Source organism: Corvus moneduloides, chromosome 3 (assembly GCF_009650955.1).
Source record: "Corvus moneduloides isolate bCorMon1 chromosome 3, bCorMon1.pri, whole genome shotgun sequence".
NCBI lineage: Eukaryota > Metazoa > Chordata > Aves > Passeriformes > Corvidae > Corvus > Corvus moneduloides.
This window is the reverse complement of record NC_045478.1, coordinates 52,634,820-52,655,212: the sequence shown is the minus strand read 5'-3', so window position 1 is coordinate 52,655,212 and position 20,393 is coordinate 52,634,820. Positions and strand designations below refer to the sequence as shown.

At 41.6% G+C, this 20,393-nt stretch overlaps 2 protein-coding genes and 1 long non-coding RNA gene across 4 annotated transcripts in view; 1 reads left to right on the top strand and 2 right to left on the bottom strand.

Annotated features, from left to right (window-relative positions):
• MCM9 (minichromosome maintenance 9 homologous recombination repair factor) overlaps positions 1–20,393 on the top strand; it is a 49,066-nt gene that overhangs the window by 12,486 nt on the left and 16,187 nt on the right. Inside the window, exon 8 of one of the 2 annotated variants that reach the window (XM_032101563.1) lies at positions 4,172–4,819. The exons of the other annotated variant lie outside the window; for it this stretch is intronic. Within the exon in view, the coding sequence (XP_031957454.1) occupies positions 4,172–4,461 (290 nt within the window). The 3' untranslated portion in view covers positions 4,462–4,819. Of the gene's footprint in view, positions 1–4,171; positions 4,820–20,393 lie in introns of those variants that run through there. 2 annotated transcript variants of the gene reach the window in all.
• LOC116440639 lies at positions 400–3,454 on the bottom strand. The gene is made up of 2 exons (XR_004238715.1): positions 2,477–3,454; positions 400–546 (listed from the first exon to the last, which is right to left on the bottom strand). It is a non-coding gene; the product is annotated as an uncharacterized LOC116440639 (long non-coding RNA).
• ASF1A (anti-silencing function 1A histone chaperone) lies at positions 6,813–19,109 on the bottom strand. Its single transcript, XM_032101564.1, has 4 exons — positions 18,603–19,109; positions 14,934–15,049; positions 10,291–10,467; positions 6,813–8,434 (listed from the first exon to the last, which is right to left on the bottom strand). The coding sequence occupies exons 1-4, from the start codon at positions 18,709–18,711 to the stop codon at positions 8,222–8,224; spliced, it is 615 nt and encodes a 204-aa protein (XP_031957455.1). The 5' UTR covers positions 18,712–19,109; the 3' UTR covers positions 6,813–8,221.

Here is a 20,393-nt window from a genome sequence, read left to right as displayed (position 1 = left end):
CTTGAATATTTCTCAAAGAGTGCTGCTTATCGTTTTATGTCTAGAAAACAGCATTATTTGTACATGGGAGAACCAGAGAATAAATCTTTCCCAGTTCCATAGCTATGTATATACTGAGTCTTCCATAGCTGTGGAAGTGGAACATGATGTTGACCATATACACTCTTGTGTGCAGGGAACTTGTTATGAAACACATATGCCTCTGATTTTTCATTCAAACTGTTAACAAATAGATCTGGAGAGAAGCCAGAGAGAAAATTCTGGCTTAGCATAACCTTTTCTCCACTTTTTGCTCTGTGTTAAGAACTGAGAACAGTCTGGATAATTTCAGATTTGGTAGGGGACTCGCAGTGACCTGGAGTGAAATTTTGCCATGTTATTTCAATGTGACTTTGCCCATTTTTTTAAGTAGTGATTTCCTGTGTCAGCTGCTCTCAGTCTCTGATGTTGCTGTTGCCTTCTTCACCATGTCTCCCTCCCATGCTTCACCTTCCACATGATCTGATTTCCAGCTCAGCCATGATGGCTAGGTTCAAAGACATTTCCCTGAAAACAAATATTGCAGATTATAAGCTTACTGTGGTATATGTGCACTAATGATGTGTGGAGTTTCATCTCATGAAAGGATTGTCTTGGGCCTTTAAGTCATCTATATTTCACTTAAATATTCCTTATTTTTTAAAAAAACTTCTCTCTCAGTCCCTTTCTCCAAAATCTGACAGCAGGTGCACCAAATTTCTACTTTAGAATTCTTCAGGTCCCTTATCACAAGTGAAACTTGAGTGCCTAGCAAGGAATCTTATTAACCCTAGTTTAATTTCAAGGAACCTTTCCATGGCTAGAACTGCTGGACTAAGGTATTAATTTCTAGACCAGGAGTTTGGATGTTGTTCAAATTATTATTTTCTTTGTCTTTCCTGTGCAAGGAGTGTCTTACTTATGAATCTGCTTGTAGCTAGCTTTACCTAACATAGATTTTTGTCAACTTGCTCTCTGTGCAGAAGCTTCAAATTAGTTTGGAAAACTTTAAACTGCTTTACTTTCCTTGTCATAATTGAACACTTTGAATTACCAGTTCCTGCTTTCCCATGAGAGGACAGTCCTAATGCACGTTTTTCTCTCCAGTGTACGAATATTAAATCTCTAAGTTTCACTTTCAGCTAGTTCCTTACTGTATATAAAAAGCAGTCTGAACTGCATTTAATTTCTGGCTCTGGGATTACAGTCCACGTAGGCCAAAAGACACACCTGAGATTGGGTAAACCCTGAATAATTCCTAAAAGCTGGATCCCTCTTGTAGAGAAAACCGCTGGTATCTAATCAGCCTTTAGTAAGATTCTGTGTGCAGTGACATGTCTTGTGCCCTTTACCCATCTGGTACTCTTTTAGGACACAAGCTATTTAATAAGCATTGAATTAGAATTCTGCATCTGAAACTGTGTCATACCAGTTTTACTTGGTTTTCTGTACAAGCATTTATTTGTACCAGGACAGCGTATTATGTAATTAACATTCTCCTTGTGCCAAAATTCCCTTTCTTTCCTGGTCTACCTTAGGTATCAGGTGCTCTGAGATTCACTGTGATACTTTGTGCCCCTGCAGTATCATGTGCCTGCTGCAGCCCATTAACCTATACAGACGTGACTGGAATTGGCTTGCAGAATTTCAGAAAACAGTGACCTAACTCCTGCAGCTTAATTTGCTGTTGGGCCTCTGCTCTTTCAATCAGATTCTTGCCTTCCCCTGCACTTTCTAAACAAATTCTGTGCTGTTTTACCTGATTCAGAAAGTACAACCCAGGAGAAAACCCCACTTTCTTGCTGAAGGTTTGTAAGACCTTCATCTTTCCATCTCACCCACAGCCTCAAGTTGCCCACTTGCTGCAAACAGCCCTTACAAGTGACCGATAATTTGTTGTGCGTTTTGAACAAACCAGAACTTTACCTCCTCTCAGTGAATTTCTGACCTTCCTGTTTTATTAAGTTGCTTTCTTGCAAACACTTAGCAAAAATTTTGTTGCGAATTCTCTACAAGTTTAGGACTTATATTGAAGAACCAGGGTTTGTTCCTCCCACATCTCTTTAATGACAGTTGGCAGGCAGACCAACATGCAGCAACTCAATGGCAAAAATTTATTTGACCACTGTAGGACTTTGTGATCTGTAAATGAAAGATGGGGGAACCATCTGTCCCACTGTTTCATTCTGTCTACACTGTTTTTTTAAAGGCCCGGTTCATTCTCCCTTACTCGTGTCTCATCTGAGAATCACAGGAAGTCATTCAGCTACCTTTTATTTTTAGAAATTGATACACAGTTTTCCATAAAGATAGAGACTTAGTCAGGCTTAACAAGATCTCTCTAGGGCTTCTCACCTTACTACTGAGTTAAATAAACTGTTTTGCAGTCCCCACAGCCACAGTGCTGCTTATGCATATTTGGATGAGATAATCACTAGTAAGAAAATATTTAATTTACCTCTGGAGCTCAAGATCTGCAGCGATCAAGTGGTGTGCAACAGGAACCAACGCATGCTGGCTGCTGGCAGGTCTGGAGCTCATGGACATCCAGGCCAGAGTCATCCTGCTGCTTGCTGGTGCATATTTGACTGTTCACACTTCTGATTTGCTTGGTGTTGTGTCCTTCTACAGATGGATTTCTTCAAGAATTTTGTGAACTGTATTTAGAACAGCTTGCCTAAAAATCTGGGAGACTATCAGCTGTTTCTCCAGCTCTCCAGTTCTGTATAACATGCCTTTCTGTGTGACGTGCACCCTTCCAGCCTCTCCTCTTAGAGCCTCTGCAGAGCCTTGCAAGTACTGCCTTTTTGCTGGTATTTTGCCATGTCTATGTTGTTCATATCATGCCAATGGCAGTTTGCTGCTGATTTTCTTTCTTTTCATTGAAGGGAAATGACTCAAGGAGAAACCACGTCTTTTTTTCTTTCATAGTAAGCCTCCTAGCACCTGTCTTTCTTCTGATCCATTAGAAACCAATCCAAAGTCACTGACATGAGCCATCCAGCTGTGGTTATAAGTAGAGTACATGGTGTCAGTATCCTGAGGTATTCAAGACTCTGAAACTGGAGATATTTTTCCCTCTGTGTAGATCTCCAAACTGTCCCTGTGCCTTCCCTAGTTGATATAAGCCAAAGTAATGCCAGAAAACCATTTTCCACCATGGATTCATACCCTGTCCCTGATAAAGTTGTTAGTACAGATGCAGCCTTTAGGCCACTTTTCTCTGATCATCACTTCTACCATGGGACTTTTCCTGAATAGTTATCATTGTACATGAAGTATTTTCTATCAGTATGTAACCTGAAAATATTTTCTTGAGAACATGGTTTCACTGGCTGTTCCTTCAACAGCTGGGCCTCAAGTTGGAGAGGTCTTAGCTCTGTAGGAAGTCTGCTAAACTTCTTGGAATGAAATTTGAAGCTGTGATCAAACCTTGTCAGAGACAATCTCCCATTTGTAACAATGTCCCATCTCTTCTTAAGTTCCCTTAATTTCTCCTCAGTAATGCTGTTTCAATATGGCTTTGTCCTGAGAGTTTACCTTGATTATCTGCATGCCAAAGATTATTTAGCCAAGCAGATACATGTCTTCAAAAATTTTAGTTTTTTTATACATCTCTTCATATCTGAAGACCCATTGTTAGGTTGGACAGGAGAAGTATCTTGTCATGTTGGTTGAAGGTTTCAGGTCTTACACACTTCTGACACATCCAGGCTGGCCTTCATCAGACTTTTTCATCCTGCTGTTGAAATGGCAGGCATTTCAAGTAGTTGATTTTTGGATGGATAACAGATGTCTTCAGGATTTCCTTTACCATACCATGAAGCCCCTCCTTTCCAGCTTGTATAAGTGTAGGCTTGTCCCACCATCCTAGTGAGACAGGACAAACTGGAAGGTACACTTATTTTGAAAGGTTGGCCTCCGTATCTCATGGGCCAAGGGAAACTGGAAGGTACACTTATTTTGAAAGGTTGGCCTCCGTATCTCATGGGCCAAGGGAGTTTTGGAGGGAGACCGAAGAACTCTGTAACAATTTCTGCCAGCTCAGCCAGTTCTTACCACTGCTGGTAACACAGAGCTGTTGTCTCTTGCATCTGCTGTAGCCCTTGTGCAGCACTCACACCTCTTTCCTCTGACTTTCTCTTGTCTGCAGATAAGCCAGTCACACCCCTTGTGCCATGGACAGCAAAGTACCCAGCCATGCCTCCAAAACTGCATTACCTAAAGCTGGAAATGTTTAAGTGTGTCCTCCTTCCATCTCCTCCTGTAATGGCCTTCTACGTTCCATGTAGAAGCCTCAGGTTTGCCTCTAAGATAGCCTTCCTAGTGCCTCCAGCTGACTCTTCTTTATATCATCTTTGCCTAGACCAAAATCAAGGAAAAAGCCCTCCATCCATCTTCTCCAGCTCTGCTCTCATCTCACACTATAAGACTAGATTTTAAGAAGCAGAACTATAACTGGAAACGGAAACAGAAATGGGAGGGACTAGGAAGAAGAGTTCCACACAAACTGCCAGCCCTTATATGTAGTTGTCAGTTTTGCTGCATCTTCCTGGCTGGCACTTAGCAGAGCCCCCAACCAGCAACTGCAGCAACAATTAACCCATCATCTCCTGACCAAACTTCTGTGGCTCTCAAAATAAATGAGATAATCTGTACTCTTGCAGACCACTGTGCTATGAATAAGGAGTAGGGTAGTTACTTGTGTGAAGGATCTGCAGCCATCCAGACACAAGCCAGAAGATTTAGTTAACTTTGCCCTTTTTCTGTCTCTGGTAAATGAGGATTTGCTAGGAGTATACATGCATAGCACTTTTGGGGTTTTTCCTTTTTTCTTCTTACCACTATTTTCAGATGTCAGTGGGCAATCAGTCTAGCTGCAAGTGGCTACCTTTCAGTCTGAGCTGACTTCCAGAAAACCAGCAGCTGAAGCACCAGATTTTTTTGTGACTTTGTCACTCACATCTCAAGAATACAGAGTGTCTGGCAAGCTACAAACTAAGTTACTGTGGTTATTGTAGAGAAGTTCTGAGTTGCTTCATTGTTGAAGATTGGTAGTATGGGTTGGCTTTTTCAGTGGAGCTTTGTAAAGCCACTGAAAAGGTTAAATTTCACTAGTCTCCATTATGATGGAGCTGGAACTATTTTGCATTCTTCAAATTTAAGTGTCATAGTAATTCAGATTGAAGGTGATGCCTGAATAAATCAGTGACTGTAAGCTGAAGGGACACCTTTTTTTCAAGCTAGACATAAAAACCTATAATGTTACCGTGAGATCCACTTACTTCTTTGTACATGAATAACCTCTGATAAGCATTATGACAGTCTTCTGATGGTCTGTCTGTGATAAAAACACAATGAGATACATCACGAGTTCTGTCAGCAGAATCTGTAGCATTCCTTTGCATCTTGGTGGCCTCTGCAAGTAAAGGTTTTTGGGAAGGTGAATTCATCTTCAACCTTGAAATTGTAATGCTGTGATGTCAGCACTGGTTGGCTGTGTCATGCACACAGACCTGCTGGTCTAAAATGCCCAGAGATCAGGGACAAGCCTTTACAGATGCCCTACATGCATTCTGTCTTTTACTACCACTAAGTTTGTGCTGTGATATTGCCTGAAGTCTCTGGGAGACTGGAAGTTGGTTTCTCATTCTATGTCTCTGGAATGTGATTTTGTCAGGAAATGCCATACTCAGTAGGCAGAGTGTATGGACTGCTGAAATCTGGACAAAGTTGCAAAGACCTGAGGCACCCAGCCTCTCAAAAAACATAGAAATGCCATTGATCTTGCAAAGATCATGAGGTAGGGTTGTTTGTCTCCAATTTTCACCAAGCACAGCATTCCTTCTCCTGCTAATGGTGGGTCAGCTCTATCCAGGCCCCATCAGTGTATCAGGTAAGGTGGTGCCAAACTCTACTGCAGCATCCTGCCACAGTCGAGCTTGAAGTTTATTGCACCCAAGTTCTCATGCACAGATGACTTTTTCCTCCTTAACAATAGAGCTTCACTTTTCCATTCCTCTGAATTAAGTGGTTTGCTGGGTGACATTGTTTTGCTGACTGAATATTGTTGTTGCTTTTGCAATAGCAGCAATATGGTTTGCTTCCATCACTTTGTGGCATATGCTTCTAAAAAGCCTTCATGCTACCAATGGATGGATTCTGGTTACAGCTTGTACTTGGATCATGTTTTCATTTGAATATTCAACAGATGCAAGAGTTTGAGATACTACTACAGTAGCCTTAATTCAAGGCAGACTTCACAAGCCTGTCAATCCTTCAGCAGCTAACTAAGTTATTTACATGCTTATATTTATGAGATATCTTAAATAGACATAAATAGAACATAAAGTGCATGAAAAATCTCAAAATGTCACTGCAGACCTAAAAGTTGCAATATAATTGAAAATCAAAGATAAAGTTCACAGAATTTCAGCCCTCAAGTGAAGTAACTGCTAGTTCAGGGAACCAATTCTTTGTGTTAAGTCATACCAGTAAGTGTTAATATTTTTAGATTAAAGTGATAACCAGCAAACAATTAGATTTTTAAAAGCACATATTAGAACTAGGCCTCCAAATCTTAATGGACTTCATTAATTCATTCATCTACCCTAAATGAGTACTGCTGATTTTCCAGACAAGTAAAACATGTGCATGTACATTCAGATCAGGTCATTCCTTTCCAGTTTAGAAAACACACATTTGAAACACAGAGAATTTCACTAAAGATGTGGAAAGACAGAAGCACTAACTGTCTGGGACATCTTCATCCCCATTAGAGAATGCAGAAAGAGAACAGAAAGCATTCTATTTTTATTCAGAGCTACACTGTCAGTCATCATGAAATCTACCTTTTTTTGAAGGGTCAGGAACCTACAAGGGTTCATAATTTGGGCAGTAACTAGTAAATAGTAGAATGAGATTCCTGTAATCTGGCATGACAGATTACAATTTAAATGCACAGAGTAAATATATAAAGCTAATAAGGATTGGAAGGGAATAACTGAATTGTTAAGTGTCATAATAATGTCTTAAGTCTTTACAGTTTACTGCTTAATTCCTTTTATCTTCCAAGATGCCTCAAGTAATAGGGATGCCCTGAAGCTCTTGCACTGAGACAAGTAATGGATTCTTGAGTGTGTCATGCCTGCCACAACAGGGTTTACACCACTGAATAGGACTGCCTTAAAGGCTAGAGAGAAAACAGAGAAGTTTAAAATGCTAAGTGTTTCAAAAAACTGAAAGAAAACATCCAAACTCCTTACTACTAGTGAAAAAGACTACAATAAAGCATGCCTGAAAACAAACATACCAACCAGTAGTGAGACATAATAATCTTGCAGAAGAGCGTTTTTGGGATATTCACACTATTGCTTTTGATACTTAGAATCTTCTAGTAATTGCTTGCATCCTTCCAACCAATTGTGTATGCTATCAGGGTGGCTGAAAAAGGGTTCTTTCCTGAGGTACCCACCCCAATCCACATGAAACACTGTCCTGAACAAACCACAGGTTTGACTAAACAGCAGCAGCAGGAGATTTAGGAAAAAAAAAAAAGTCCTAAAATCCAAGATAGCAGATGGTAAATCTCAATTGCATGCTTTAAGTAACAAGTATGTGCCTTGAAAGGAAAAGAAGCTTGCACCTAAAATTATACCGTGCTGTCTGCTTTCAGATCAAAAGGAGATTTTTGGACTTTTTTGTTTGTTAATAAGAGATACTTTTTTCTTTGCACTTCATCTAATGACAGTTTTGTTCTTAAGATGCTATCAAAGGGCACTTTATATTTGGCAATCTGGATGGCAGAGATGAGGACATGGCATTATTCCTTCATTTTGCCTGAATATTTTAACTTTTAAACTTTTTTTTAGTTTTTAAGAGTGCTTACAAAATAAGGGGGTAGGGGAGAGAATACATATACTTTAATCAGGTTTGGTTTAGACCACATAGAATAACACATTAGAAAAAAAAGGCAATTACTTAAAAATAGTTGTATTTATATTCCACAATCTGCTCAAATACTGTTTGTTGGGGGTTTTTTTGGTTTTTTTTTTTTTTTTGTTTTTTTTATAAACTTTCTACAGGATGTTTTAAAACAAGTTCTTCACATTGCTTCAACTATGTACTTATGGAATTTGAGGGAAATAGTTCTGGTTGTTTTTACAGTTTAACACATATACAGTACCAAAAGGATGGTGGTTAGTCACATGCAGTCCATATGAGATTCTAACATAACATTTAGTGAATTTTCTGATGTTGACCACCCCTTTGATGCTGAAGGTAATGCATCTGTGGAAAGCAGGGACTGTAGATTTGGGTTACTGCTCTCTGCATCTTCCAGTTTTTCAGTGTTGTCCTCCCAATTAATGTGGAATCTTGTGACTCTGGGATTAGATGCCAAAATATTCCTTTGAAGCTGGGAAAGAAGAAAATATATGGATTGTAATGTGTACGTCTCAAACTGCAGTTCATATGCATAGAGATTTTTTCCTTTTAGTCCCTACAGCCTTGTTTGTGTAAAACAATTTGTTTAAAAAGGGAATTGATATCAATGTGAATCTATAGCTACTACCTATGGATCAGAAATGTGCTTACAGTACCCCCACTTATTCATCTTCCCTAATATTCTACTCAGCAAAGTAACCACTTTCTCAAGAGAATATTTTAACTGTTCCACAAGGTGAAAACTGTGAAAGAGATCCACAAGTAAAGTGCAAGTGTTTATTATTTTATCCAGCTTTTAGTAAAGCAAATAACTTCTACCCCCATAAGGATTTTGCAAACCACAGTACTTCATCAAATGTTGCATCAACTTGATGGTATTTGCAATACCTCTCAATTCTATCACCTTCTCATCTTCATTTAAAAGTACAACCTTATCCTTAAACTACCAAACTTCAGACTGATTTCATTAAGAGGATTTATCCACTGAAGTTTTAAAGTAAAAATACTTATATTTGGAAGATACTAACACTGTGGCAGTGGACATGATTAGTCATCTATCTTATTCTCATGGCTGGCCTTCATTTTCCTTTGAAAAGATACTGTATTTATGTATGCAGCAAAAAACCAAAATGCTCATTTTCTCTTTATTTTGAAAAGGGGTGAAAGATTATAGAGTTACCTGGAGGATGGCAACTTAGCGCCAGTGGACACTCACTATGACAGTTCAGACTGATCACAGGAAAGGTGTGCTTTGTTGGTTTTATTCTCCAAGAAAGTGTACTCTCATTAAGTATTTCCTGACCCCTTATGCAAACTAAAAAGAGCATTTATTTTTTAGAACCTCATAGCGCTTATTACCCATTAATTAATCACTTTAATAACCTTCTTGTGCATTTCCATTTTGTCTCAAAGTCACATTAAGGACTCTGTGTACAAATATGAGATAGCTTTTGCTGTTCTTTTTCATAGGAGCAAAGCTAGCTTTTTATATGAGCAGAGAATGAAGACAAGTAGTTCTAGGCATTCTAAATTCAAGTACTTAAAGGGAGTCACCATTTTGGCATAGACAACCAACATAACAAGTTATGTTTTAAAAGAAACAAGTGAAGAAGAAAGGAACATACCCAAAGTTTAGGAATCCTCAAACTTAACTGTAATTTTGACAACATATTTAGTATCTGATCCCTGAAAATTAAGTTAAGCATAGAAAAAACATACTATTTCACTTCATCTTTTAATTCTAGTCCTGGTTTAATTGCTACTATGAAGGAGGTATGTTTTTATAACTTAATCCTTATACTTCCTTTGTCAAATTATCCATTCATCAGATAATCATCCAACCAGGCTACCCATGTTCTCTCATTTTACACCTAACTTGTTCCTCAGTTTGTTTGTTGAAGTTCTGCAGAAACTGCAGCTCTGGCACTAGAACAGCTGAGTAACAACTATAGTAAATTAATATCTACAACTTAGTTCCAGGTTGATGGGCCTAGAAAAAACATTATTCTGTTTTTCTGAAAAACAGAGCCACTTTGTAACAGTGGTGCAGTTGGAAATAAATCCAACCGTTTATTTCACAGTCAGTGTGAAAGTACAGCCAAGGCTTCAAGATGGTGGAATTTTTGATGGTTTCTCAGTATTACCTAAATTTATGACAACTACATGGCACTTGTAGTTTGTCCCCCCAAGTATTTTCCATTATTTGATGCCTCACTATTCCATGCACTTTATGAAATCAAATTACAAAATGGGGTTTGGGTTTGTTTCTTAAAAACCTCTTTCTACAAGCATGCCTCTTATATGTGACTAAAACAAAACATGCCTTACCTTAGAAAAATCTGGCTTTACTGGTGGATTCTCTCTCAGTTCTGTTTCCGTATATTCATTGTTTACATAGTAGCCGACTCTAATAAATTCTTGACCTCGGTAAGTGCATGTAATTAGCACAACTGTTACACCTACTGCATCTGCATCTGGAATAAGCCCTGGGTTAGGTGCATCAGCCTAAATGTGAAAGGGAAAGATAAATTAAAATTGATACCACATGCCTACCTAGCAGGGGAATCTCAAGTAGCGTGTTTCAGCAGCTAAGTAGTGACTATATTTAAAATTGTTCAAGTTAACCAGAAAATAACTGCTTTCACAACATCAACCCTAGATTTAGAACACCATCCTCTAAAGACAGAATTAGAATGCAGTAAAATTGTTTGCTGACATTTCTTATGGGCAATTGGCCAGGCTTGATCCAAAACTGCTTTTAAATATACGATCAGCTGAACCATTGTTCAAACAGGGGTACCAACATCACTCCACTTCTACAGTGCCAATGTTCTCCAGCCCATCTTGGTAATTTAGTAGAGCAAGATTATTTTCTTGTATACCCTCAAGGTTGAATTGGTCTGTATGTGTGTTCTTAACAAGACTAAATCCTTAAAACTACAGACTGCAAGTTACACTTCAGCAAGAAAAGGGATGGGCTATGGTAAGGTTTGTGCTGTTCCACAGATTTCTAGGAAAGGAATGAAGTACTTTTTCTGGCTTCATTCCTGACACCTATGTTCGTTAAAATTTATGCAGTTAAATGCATCATCTCTCTAAGACACCTGAACATTTTCAGCCAGTATGCAAACCTAATAAGCAACTGATAAAATCTTCCTCAATGTCCTTACTTACTATGGCTCTGCAGTTACTTATCAATAAAATTTGCCTCGTAAAATGTGGCTCACATCAGTCCCTTAAAATGCCTCCTAACTACCACATATATTGATAAAATGTGATGCCTGATTCTGCTGTAGGATTTAAAGTAACCAATCCAGGCACAGTAAAACAGCTTCATATTTACAATTCCACATGAAGATCTGAAGTCAACAACGAACACCCATGTTGCAAGAACAAGTTGGTATTAGTAATATGTGTTCAGATGGCTTGGGTGTAACAAACCTTGCCCAAGGACAGAGGATGAATGGAATTAATTCCTGTTGTCCCTCTCATCCCTACTTTTCTGTAGCATTTATATGCTCCAGCATGGTGAAATTTGGGAGCTATTGCTCATGCAGCACTGGCTTCTACTCTTTGCCACTTCAATTCTAAGCCTTTAAAGCAGTCTAGCTTTTTGTGAAAAACAGTAGGCACTTTGCAGAAGAATTAGATGAGTCAGACCTCTCAGGTACAAATACACCAGAGGGAGGAGAAGAAACCAGGGAATCAAGTAGAACTCATCTTCCTCCAGCTCTGAAGGAAATAGAAAATAACTGAATGGCTTTACAACTAGCATAGGGGAATGGAAAAGATGGCCAAAGAACAGAACAAATGCTTGAGGAAATCACAAGAACTGCCAATACAGATTAAATCACTGCTGTAATTCAGTAGTCTTGTTCTAACAGTGCCCAGAACTGTTTGATCAGTTTAAATTCCACGGTAATGGGCAACAAAAGGACCATGTTCCATTTAACTCCCCATTAAACTCAATTCACATTCTAATGTAGGATCTTAGTTTTCCAGGTTTCCACTGTCATTTTCTGTCTTGTAATATCCTATGACACAGTTCTGAACCCACAGAAATACTCTGTTCTAATCCTACTTATCTCTCAAGCATTGTTTTGCTGCATGAAAAAGACACTGAAGACTGTTTAAAACAGTTCTCAAATTTCCAACTTCCTTTTTTAGTCAAACCTCTTAATTACTCAGGAACCAAAGATCATATACAGGTGGAAAAAAAAGAGAAGAGCTTGGTATGACCAAATGATAAATAAGCAGATTACCTGCAAACAGATATTTTGGTGGGCAGAGGCAGTATATTAATTTTTGCATAAAAATCACTGTCTTAATATGCCATTCTTATGCTATAATTTACTTAAGAATTTTATGAAATCAGCCTGTGTATATGTTACCTTGAATTATCTTGCTTTTCAACATGATATTTATTCACACAGCTATTACTGCAGAGTAGGTAGCAAAGGTTATATGCCCACTTAAGGATAGTAAATTATTTATGTGCTTATATGCTCAAAAAGAAGTTTCTGTGATTTTATTACAAATTCCCAAGAGAACAGAGAAGGAATCTGGTTTCACTACATATATCTTAGCATTCAGAAACAAATAAGCCAAGCTGTGGGCCTTTACTATTGAAACCCCTTTTAAATGTAATGTTTTGGGGTTTTAAAACAAAAAGCTGCTTTTATAAGTCTGAAAGCACAATAATTGTCCATCTTTTTGTAAGGCTGAATTCCCAACAAGATCCACATCATCTTTTCATCTAAGGTATTTTTGTCATCCTTGGTAATCTGTGTGGTACTCCATTTTAGTTGCTATTTCAGCCATTTTCCTATCTAGAAAAATCTACAGCAGATTATCTGAAAATTTTACACTCCTCTGCAAAGGTCCTTTCCTTAAGCTATTCCCCAGGAAAACAATCTCCTTTCTTTCTATCACGTGCCTCCTGCAGTTCTGTGCTGTGCCCCATTCTTGCCTTCCCTTGCTTGTTTTCTCCATATCCTAGGCTGCTTCAGCTTGGTGAATAAAATTGCTTCAGTCATCAGCAAAGGCTTCTTGTAGCACTTTGGGTTTTGGTGGTCTCCTGTGTACACATGAGCCGAGTCCTACCCTCATCTGAAATCCAGAGCCTTTGAAGCATAATATACCCAGGCCCAACAGTACTTCCATAAGAAATAAAAAGGATATTTTAACAGAAGGAGTCTCTTACAGGACCTACTCCAATATAAGCAAATCTACACATCTCCTCCTAATTTAGCTGTAGTGTCATTTATAACCAGGATACAATTGCTGACTCCATTCTACAGAAACTGCAGGACCAGTAAATTTAATTTGAGACCTTCCCAATCATACAGCTAAAACATGCCTTTTTAGGCACCTGCTTCCTGCTCCTTCCCATCACCATCAACAATGAATCTTCAGACCTTTGATTGAGAGCAGCGCATCTTTTAAATCAGAAATGTAAATGCCAGCTGATTTCCCCACATACAAACACAAGGGAGCCCCTTTGAGAGCAATAGAGGATCACCTATTTCTGACCAATTAATGCCATAGGCTATAATGGCTTGATAATGGAAAAACCGTTAATAAATGATGCATTTGTTACACATCTGCTTTATTTCTACTGTGGAAAAATTAGGCCTGGCTCCAAAACCAAACAGAAATGTTTCAACATTGATTTGCATGTATGTGGTTGATAAGTGCAACCTCCAGTCTAATCCTATTCCTTTAAGGAAAAAACCAAAACAAAAAAGCCCAGAATAAGCAAACAAACAAAAACCCCCAAAATCCCAAACCAACCACCTTTCCTGGAACTTACAGGATTAATCAGGATGCCTCATAAATGCTGATATTATTTTAAACCAGTTACAGTAGCCATGAGAAATAAGGGAGTGTATTCATCAGCACTTTGGGGTTTTTTAATGCTCATACTTCAGCATGCATTTGCCATTAGTTAAGTGAATTTATAGTATTTGGGAAAATAGCAGGATTCTTATAAAATAAGATACACTCAGTTTCTATCTGATGTTTCATCCAATGGATTTTGCTCTCAGTTTACAAGAAAAATTCTAGTATTTCTTAGAGAAAAATGTGTTAGTTTTAATACAAATTATAGGTTTGAATAAAAAAGAACAGAAAACCCCCACCACCACAAAATATGTATTAAAAAAAAGCTTCTGAAAGAATTCAGGCAAGTCTGCTTCAGGATTTCCCCACCCCGCCTCTCACTGAGTTAAAATGGAAACAAGACTAGGCCAGTAAGCCCCATTTTAGTGCTGCTCTTTCCCTGTTTTCTTTTCCTTCATTATTCCTTATTAACTTTTGGCTTTAACAGCAGTATTTTATAGGACTGTCACATGCTCTAGACTTTTTTGCAGTCTTGATCTACACACTTGTGTCCTAAATGCCTCCCATTTACCACTGAATTTCTATCTTCATTTTAGAAAGCACTAAATATTTTTTTTAGTATTTTGTTATGATTTAGCATGCTTAGCCAAACATCACAGTTTAACATGAGTCCTGCCAAACAGAAACCAACTTCTTCATTGTTCTGGCTGAGTTTTACAATTAGTTTGTTGGCCTGATCCTCTGAAGGCGTTGTCTACGTTAATCTAGTGCTCCTGATTGTCTGAAACTGCCACCAGTGGCAGAAGAGGTGAGCCTGATGGTGCTGGTGTAAACCAGGCAACTGGCACTGCTGATTACGAGCCAGACTGGTTAAAATTATCAGTAGCTGTGGGAACTGTGCTTATATCACTAATTATTGATACCACAAATAAAAAAATATAACCAAGAAATATCAGGGGCAAGGAGTACAAGCTCAAGAACAGACTTTAAAGGAAGGTATAGCATTCCTGAGGAGCTTACTGAAATATTTTTTCTAACTTACCATTGTTTTTCAAGTGTCTCTTAGTTTGATGCAGTTATTCCTAAACAAATTAGCACAACTCTTTTAGAAACGGTTAAATCAAACTTACCTGAAATACAAACATGTGTCTGCCTGCAGGAACAGGTCCAACTAAAACAGAGTCTAACACCTGATCATACTCTTCACTTTCAGCTGAACCCACATAAATTATTTTCCATTCCAAATCTACAGAGAAAAAAAAAAAAAAGAATAAAATAAAAAACAACAAACATTATTTATCATTATAGTTAGGGGTCTTCCACTTTCACCCATCTACAGTTTTGCATAGCCTAAAATTGCTTCTTTGGCAACAGGCCTAAAATAACAAGGACCTGTCTTCATCAGGGAAATCTACTGATGCCTGACCCTGTCCTCATGAACCAGATCATCCCACCTTCTCTCTCTAGTCACTTGTACCACAGGAATCCCTCTATTTTCACACTGAGGTTAATTTTCAAATTTTATACAGAGAACAGAGCCCTTTTACTAACTGGGAGCTGTGTTGAACGTCTTCTCAAAGTCTGTCAGATTGGCTGCAGCAGAGGGATGATGCCTATAACTCATCACATCCTTGAATACTGACTAACCTCCCAAAAGCAAAATTCCCACCTTCCACATAAATACCTCACAGCTTAAATTACACAGATCATGCAAAGTAGTTAATTGAGTAAGGAAACCCACTGGGTAAGCTCCAGGCACACTAACTGTATGCCCCCATTCCTTCTCCTGTCACTTGTGTTACCCAGGAAGTACATAAAATTGTTACAGCATGATTACACCATATTCTTAAAGATAGTGGTGCTTGGATTTTATCTACATGCTGAGATGGAATTCTAGGGAAAAAAAAAAATCCAGTGTAGCAGTTTGCTTCTTAAAGTAATGCACTAAACCCCAACATTTATTACAATTCAGTTTTTTCTAACTCAGCTTCTCCCCCACAGATGTTTTGAAGCTGAAACTGCAAATTAGCCCAAATTAGCTCTTCCTAGGTCAGCTTTTCACCTTCCCTTTTTGATTCAAAAACAATATTCATTTACACATGTGAAACTAATCTTGCAAGACAGATTTTGGGGTTTTTAAAACAAGAGGAAAAAAAAGATCACCATTACAAAAAACTGTAACTAATGCTTCTTTTCTTAATTAGCTGTTGTTTCAGAACTATACCTTAAAAACTTACACGGTGTGTTTCTTTTCTTTCCCCCTTGTGAACAATACTCTGAGATTGCCTTTGCAAAAGCACAAACCTGTACCCTATTACATTAACTTGATTAGTATACTCAGCAAAATCCAAAGGTCTCCCTCATGGATTCTGGATGCAGGAATGGAATTTAAGCATAGAAAAAAAAAATTAGCACTTGAACAGAACTTGGCTGCTTTAAGATTGCAACTCTCTTTCCTCACTAGTGAATTCTTCTTGCTTATTTTGTTTACCATCAAGGCAGGTTTTGCGGGTTTAACTATCATAATAAACAGGGCTTGGGAAGGGATTTTACTCCTCTGTACAACACAGCACAGTTGCCCAGGTACTGTATCAGAGGTTTTATTTACCTTTTGAGCACGAAGTACTAGCTGTTGCCAGTATTGCAGGGTATTCATCCAGAATAATTAAGGAGCTTTCTTGTCTGGATCTGAGGACAAGTTAGTACTTACAAGAAGTGAGGACTTTTAGGCTAAACTGCTTAAGATTATCACACTATCCTGTGCCATTATTCTAGTAGAATAGTATAAAGCTCATTCTAAACAACTACTAGTATTTACTGCTAAAACAGGCTTTTTAAAAATAAGTGTCTTGTAAAATAACTATTTAAGTATCTTGATACAGAACAACAACTTTAAGAAAGAAAGGGCTGGAGTTAATGGATTTAATTTTAGGATCAGTGTTGCAGAGGATGGGCTGAAAACAGCACGGTGAACAGACATTAGTACAGGAAAGCTAAGGAAATGACTTTTCATCAAGTATACAAAGGCTGTGTTTAATCTTATTTTTAAATGTGAAAGATAGCAGTGCTCATCCCTAATTTATCCTATAGTCTAACTTGCATATTAGTGGGGGAAGGGAACTGAGAATTCTGCTTTGGACCATTCTATAATTCTTCTCATCACAACCGTCCAGGATTAACTTTAACATAAATCCAAAGTGTGAGGAGCACATCACATACAGACAGCTGTGCACAACTGGAAGGAAAAGTCTTAACACCTTGCACAGAGTCCCTGTGACGGGTACTGCCACCTGCCATAGCAGTTGTCACGGAGGGGGTCCGATGCTGCACCTCGGATGGGGCCAGGTTGACTGGAGAGATCCAGCCAGCAACGTGGCGACCGACGGGCATGGAGCACAGCTCCAGCTACTGCGTCGGTCAGTTGCAGTAGGGCAGGAGACAGGCGGCGGAGGCCTAGAGGAAATCCCTGGCTCAGGCGAGACTTCCTCTAAAGTTCCCGCCACGGGGCCGTCCCTCCCTCCCCGCGCTGTCACCATCCCGCCGCCACGCACGAGTTACGCGCTGCTGCAGAGGCAGGCGGAGTGAGGCGAGTTAAACCGCAGCGACAGCGAGCCTGCCAGGGCACCTTAGCCAGGACAGCACCCAACTCCCCTTCTCCTCAGCCCTGCCCTCGCCCCTCCGCACGAGGGGCTCCCTGGCGACCAGCCGGAGCTGGGCTCTGCCGAGTGCCAGCCAGGCAATGTCCTCTTCCGCTCACAGGCAGCCCAGCCGGGCGGCCTCCTCCTGCTCCCGGCGCAGCAGCCGCTCACGGCCCGCCGGCGGGCGGGAGCGCCCCGCATTCCCTCCTTCGTCCCGCGCCGTTCGAAACTCCCGCCCGCGGGCCGACGCGCAGCCTCTCGGGGCGCGTCCCGCGGCCGGCCGAGGGGCGGCGCTGCGGAGCGCGGCCGGGGCGAGGGCGGCTCGCGGCCCGCCCGGCTCGGGGGGAAGGCGGGAGTGCGGCGGGAGCGGAGCGGCGGCCCCGGCTCAGGACGGGGGTCTCCGCGGGGCGGCGAGGCCGGGGCCGCCCCTCGCCCGCTGGTGGCGGCCGGTAACTTTCGAGTGACTTCCAAAAATAGTGGCAGACGGGCGGCCCCCTCCTCCCCCGGCGGGGCTCCCGGAGCCAGCGCTCTGCTCCGAGCCGTGCCCCCGGGCCCCGCGCACCTACTGCAGCTGCCCGCTGCCGGCACGCGGGGCCGGCCAGCCAGCCAGCCCGCCCCTGCCTCCCACCGTGATTTTTTAATTTTTTTTTTTTTTTTTCTTAGTACTAAAATGGAGCACGAGGCCAGCAAAACGCATCCCCGCGGAGCGTTTTCCGCGCTCTGAGTACCGCCGGGGCTGCACGCGCAGCATCCCGTGTGCCCGCGGGGATGCGCGGCCGCCGAGCCCGGTTCAACCCTCCTCTCCTCCCGCTCGCTCCCCCCACGCACACACAAAGCTGGCAACATGGCTACCTCCACTCTAACAAGTTCCTCGCAACTTGCGGCAGCTCGCCGCCTCGCCGATGGCGGGGAGAGGCGGCGGGCCCGGCTCGGCGCCCAGGGCGGGCGGACGCCGCCAACTTTCCCCGGCGCCGGGCTCGGCGGGAGCGGCACATCCCCTCGCCCGGCCGGCACATCCCCTCGGCTCGGCACGGCGATGCGGCCGAGGTGGAGAGACTATTAAATTGTAGGCGCAGGCCTGTGCAAAGTTTAAGCCTTAAATGCCCCGAGCTCAGAGCCCGGGGTTGCAAAATCCGTATCGGGGAGAAAAATTCTACTCACCTTCAGACAGGTCCTCTATGCATTCGAATGTGATTTCGAACTGGAAAGGATTGTAGAAAGGAGAAGGATTATCCAACACCACTACATTGTTCACCTGAACCTTTGCCATATTTTGGAAAAAAACACAAACAATAGGCAGAGCGTGTTAACGCCGCGCACTAAAGTCCTCCGGGCCGGGCTCCCGCACCGCACAAGCCCCGCGCCGCTGCCCGAGCGAAGCTGCAGGGCGGCGACTTCCACAAACTTTTTTTTTTTTTCCGCCCCCCCTTTTATTTACACCGGGAACGCTCCACACTGTTCGCCGCTTTCCCTATTTCGCTCAACTACAGCCCATTCTGCCCCTGCTCGCCGCCAGCGCCCGCCCGGATTGGCCGGTCGCCGAGCGAGGGCCCTCCCTCCGCGGGCACGGCGGGCACCGAGCGCCGGCCAGAGCGGCCTCCGCGCGCGCCCGCCCCGCGCCGCCCCCGCCGCAGCGCCCCCGCCCGGCGCGCGCCGGCAACGGCCGCCGGCAACCGCCAGCGCCGGGGGGGCGGGGCCGGGGGCGGGGCCGGGGGCGGGCGGTGAGCCCGGCGAGCGTGAAGGAGCAGCGGAGCATCTGCTTCTCTGATTTCCAGGAAAAGGACCGAGAGCTTATCTACAGCCGTTTTTTGTTTTGTTTTGTTTTGTTTTGTTTTCCTGCATGCATTAGAAAGATTAAAATCCAGGCAGGGGGAAAATCAGAAGGGAAGATCTTACCAAGCAACCAGTCAGATCTCCTTTCATGACCAAGAGGGACTCTGTACATTAGTTCAAAAGCTGTTGCCTTGCAATGATTTTATTTAAAAGAAAAAATTAAATCTTAAGATGTGACTTTACTTCAATCGCTGGCATGTAGCTTATGGGGCTATATTTATCCTGCCTACCACAATAATTTTTATTAAAATTGATAAGGTTTAGATTCATATGTAGAAGATGCTTCTTTTATCAGTGTATTATATTTAAAGTTGTGAACCATATGAGCTGAAGAAGAAATTAATTTCCTTTCAAAATCTTCATCCTCTGCAAGTTGCAAACAATGTAAGACCACATCCAGCTTGGAAGTGCCCTAAGCTTAAAATTGAGGCTGGAAGAACAGTAGGGAAAAATATCATAATTAAATTAGAATTGTGGGACAAAATATAATCTTTTGTCCATTCACTTCAGGCAAAAAGTTAAAGAAGTGCTGTATGTCAAGACAAAAAGCTGGTTGCAACTAGAGCTCCTTTTAAAGTTTTATTTAACCTTATTTACAAAATGGAAGATTGACAAGTATTTAAAAGAATCCTAAGTGGGTTTTTATATTCTAAGAGTGTGCAGTATTGTATAAACAGCAACTGCAATGCTGGCTGCTTGGGAAGAGTGAAAAACTACTCTCAGTCCTGCATTCATGGTGAAATTGTTCCCAACACCTCCCAGAACAAGCACCTTTGCTGTCAGAATGCACAAAACTAGTCTAATCAAACAGGAAGGTGCATTGGGCTTTCGACATCCCCTAAATAAGCATGAAAGCAGTGGTTCACTTACAGGCTAAACCATCTTGCCCATGAGGCTCCACCATGTGCCATGGGACACGTCCAGTTTGGGGCCATTTCAGCTCTTTGGTTTTTTGTTATGCTTTGTTTGGTGGAGTTTTTTTCCTGTTTCTGTGCTGATTGTGCTGGGTGCTGGTGCGGTCCCAGGTGCCAGAAGCATCCCTAGTTCAGGGCAGTGGGGCTGGCAGTGGTGCCAGGCTCGTGAGCCTGACCCTGCAGCCCACGGCAGTGACCTCTTGGC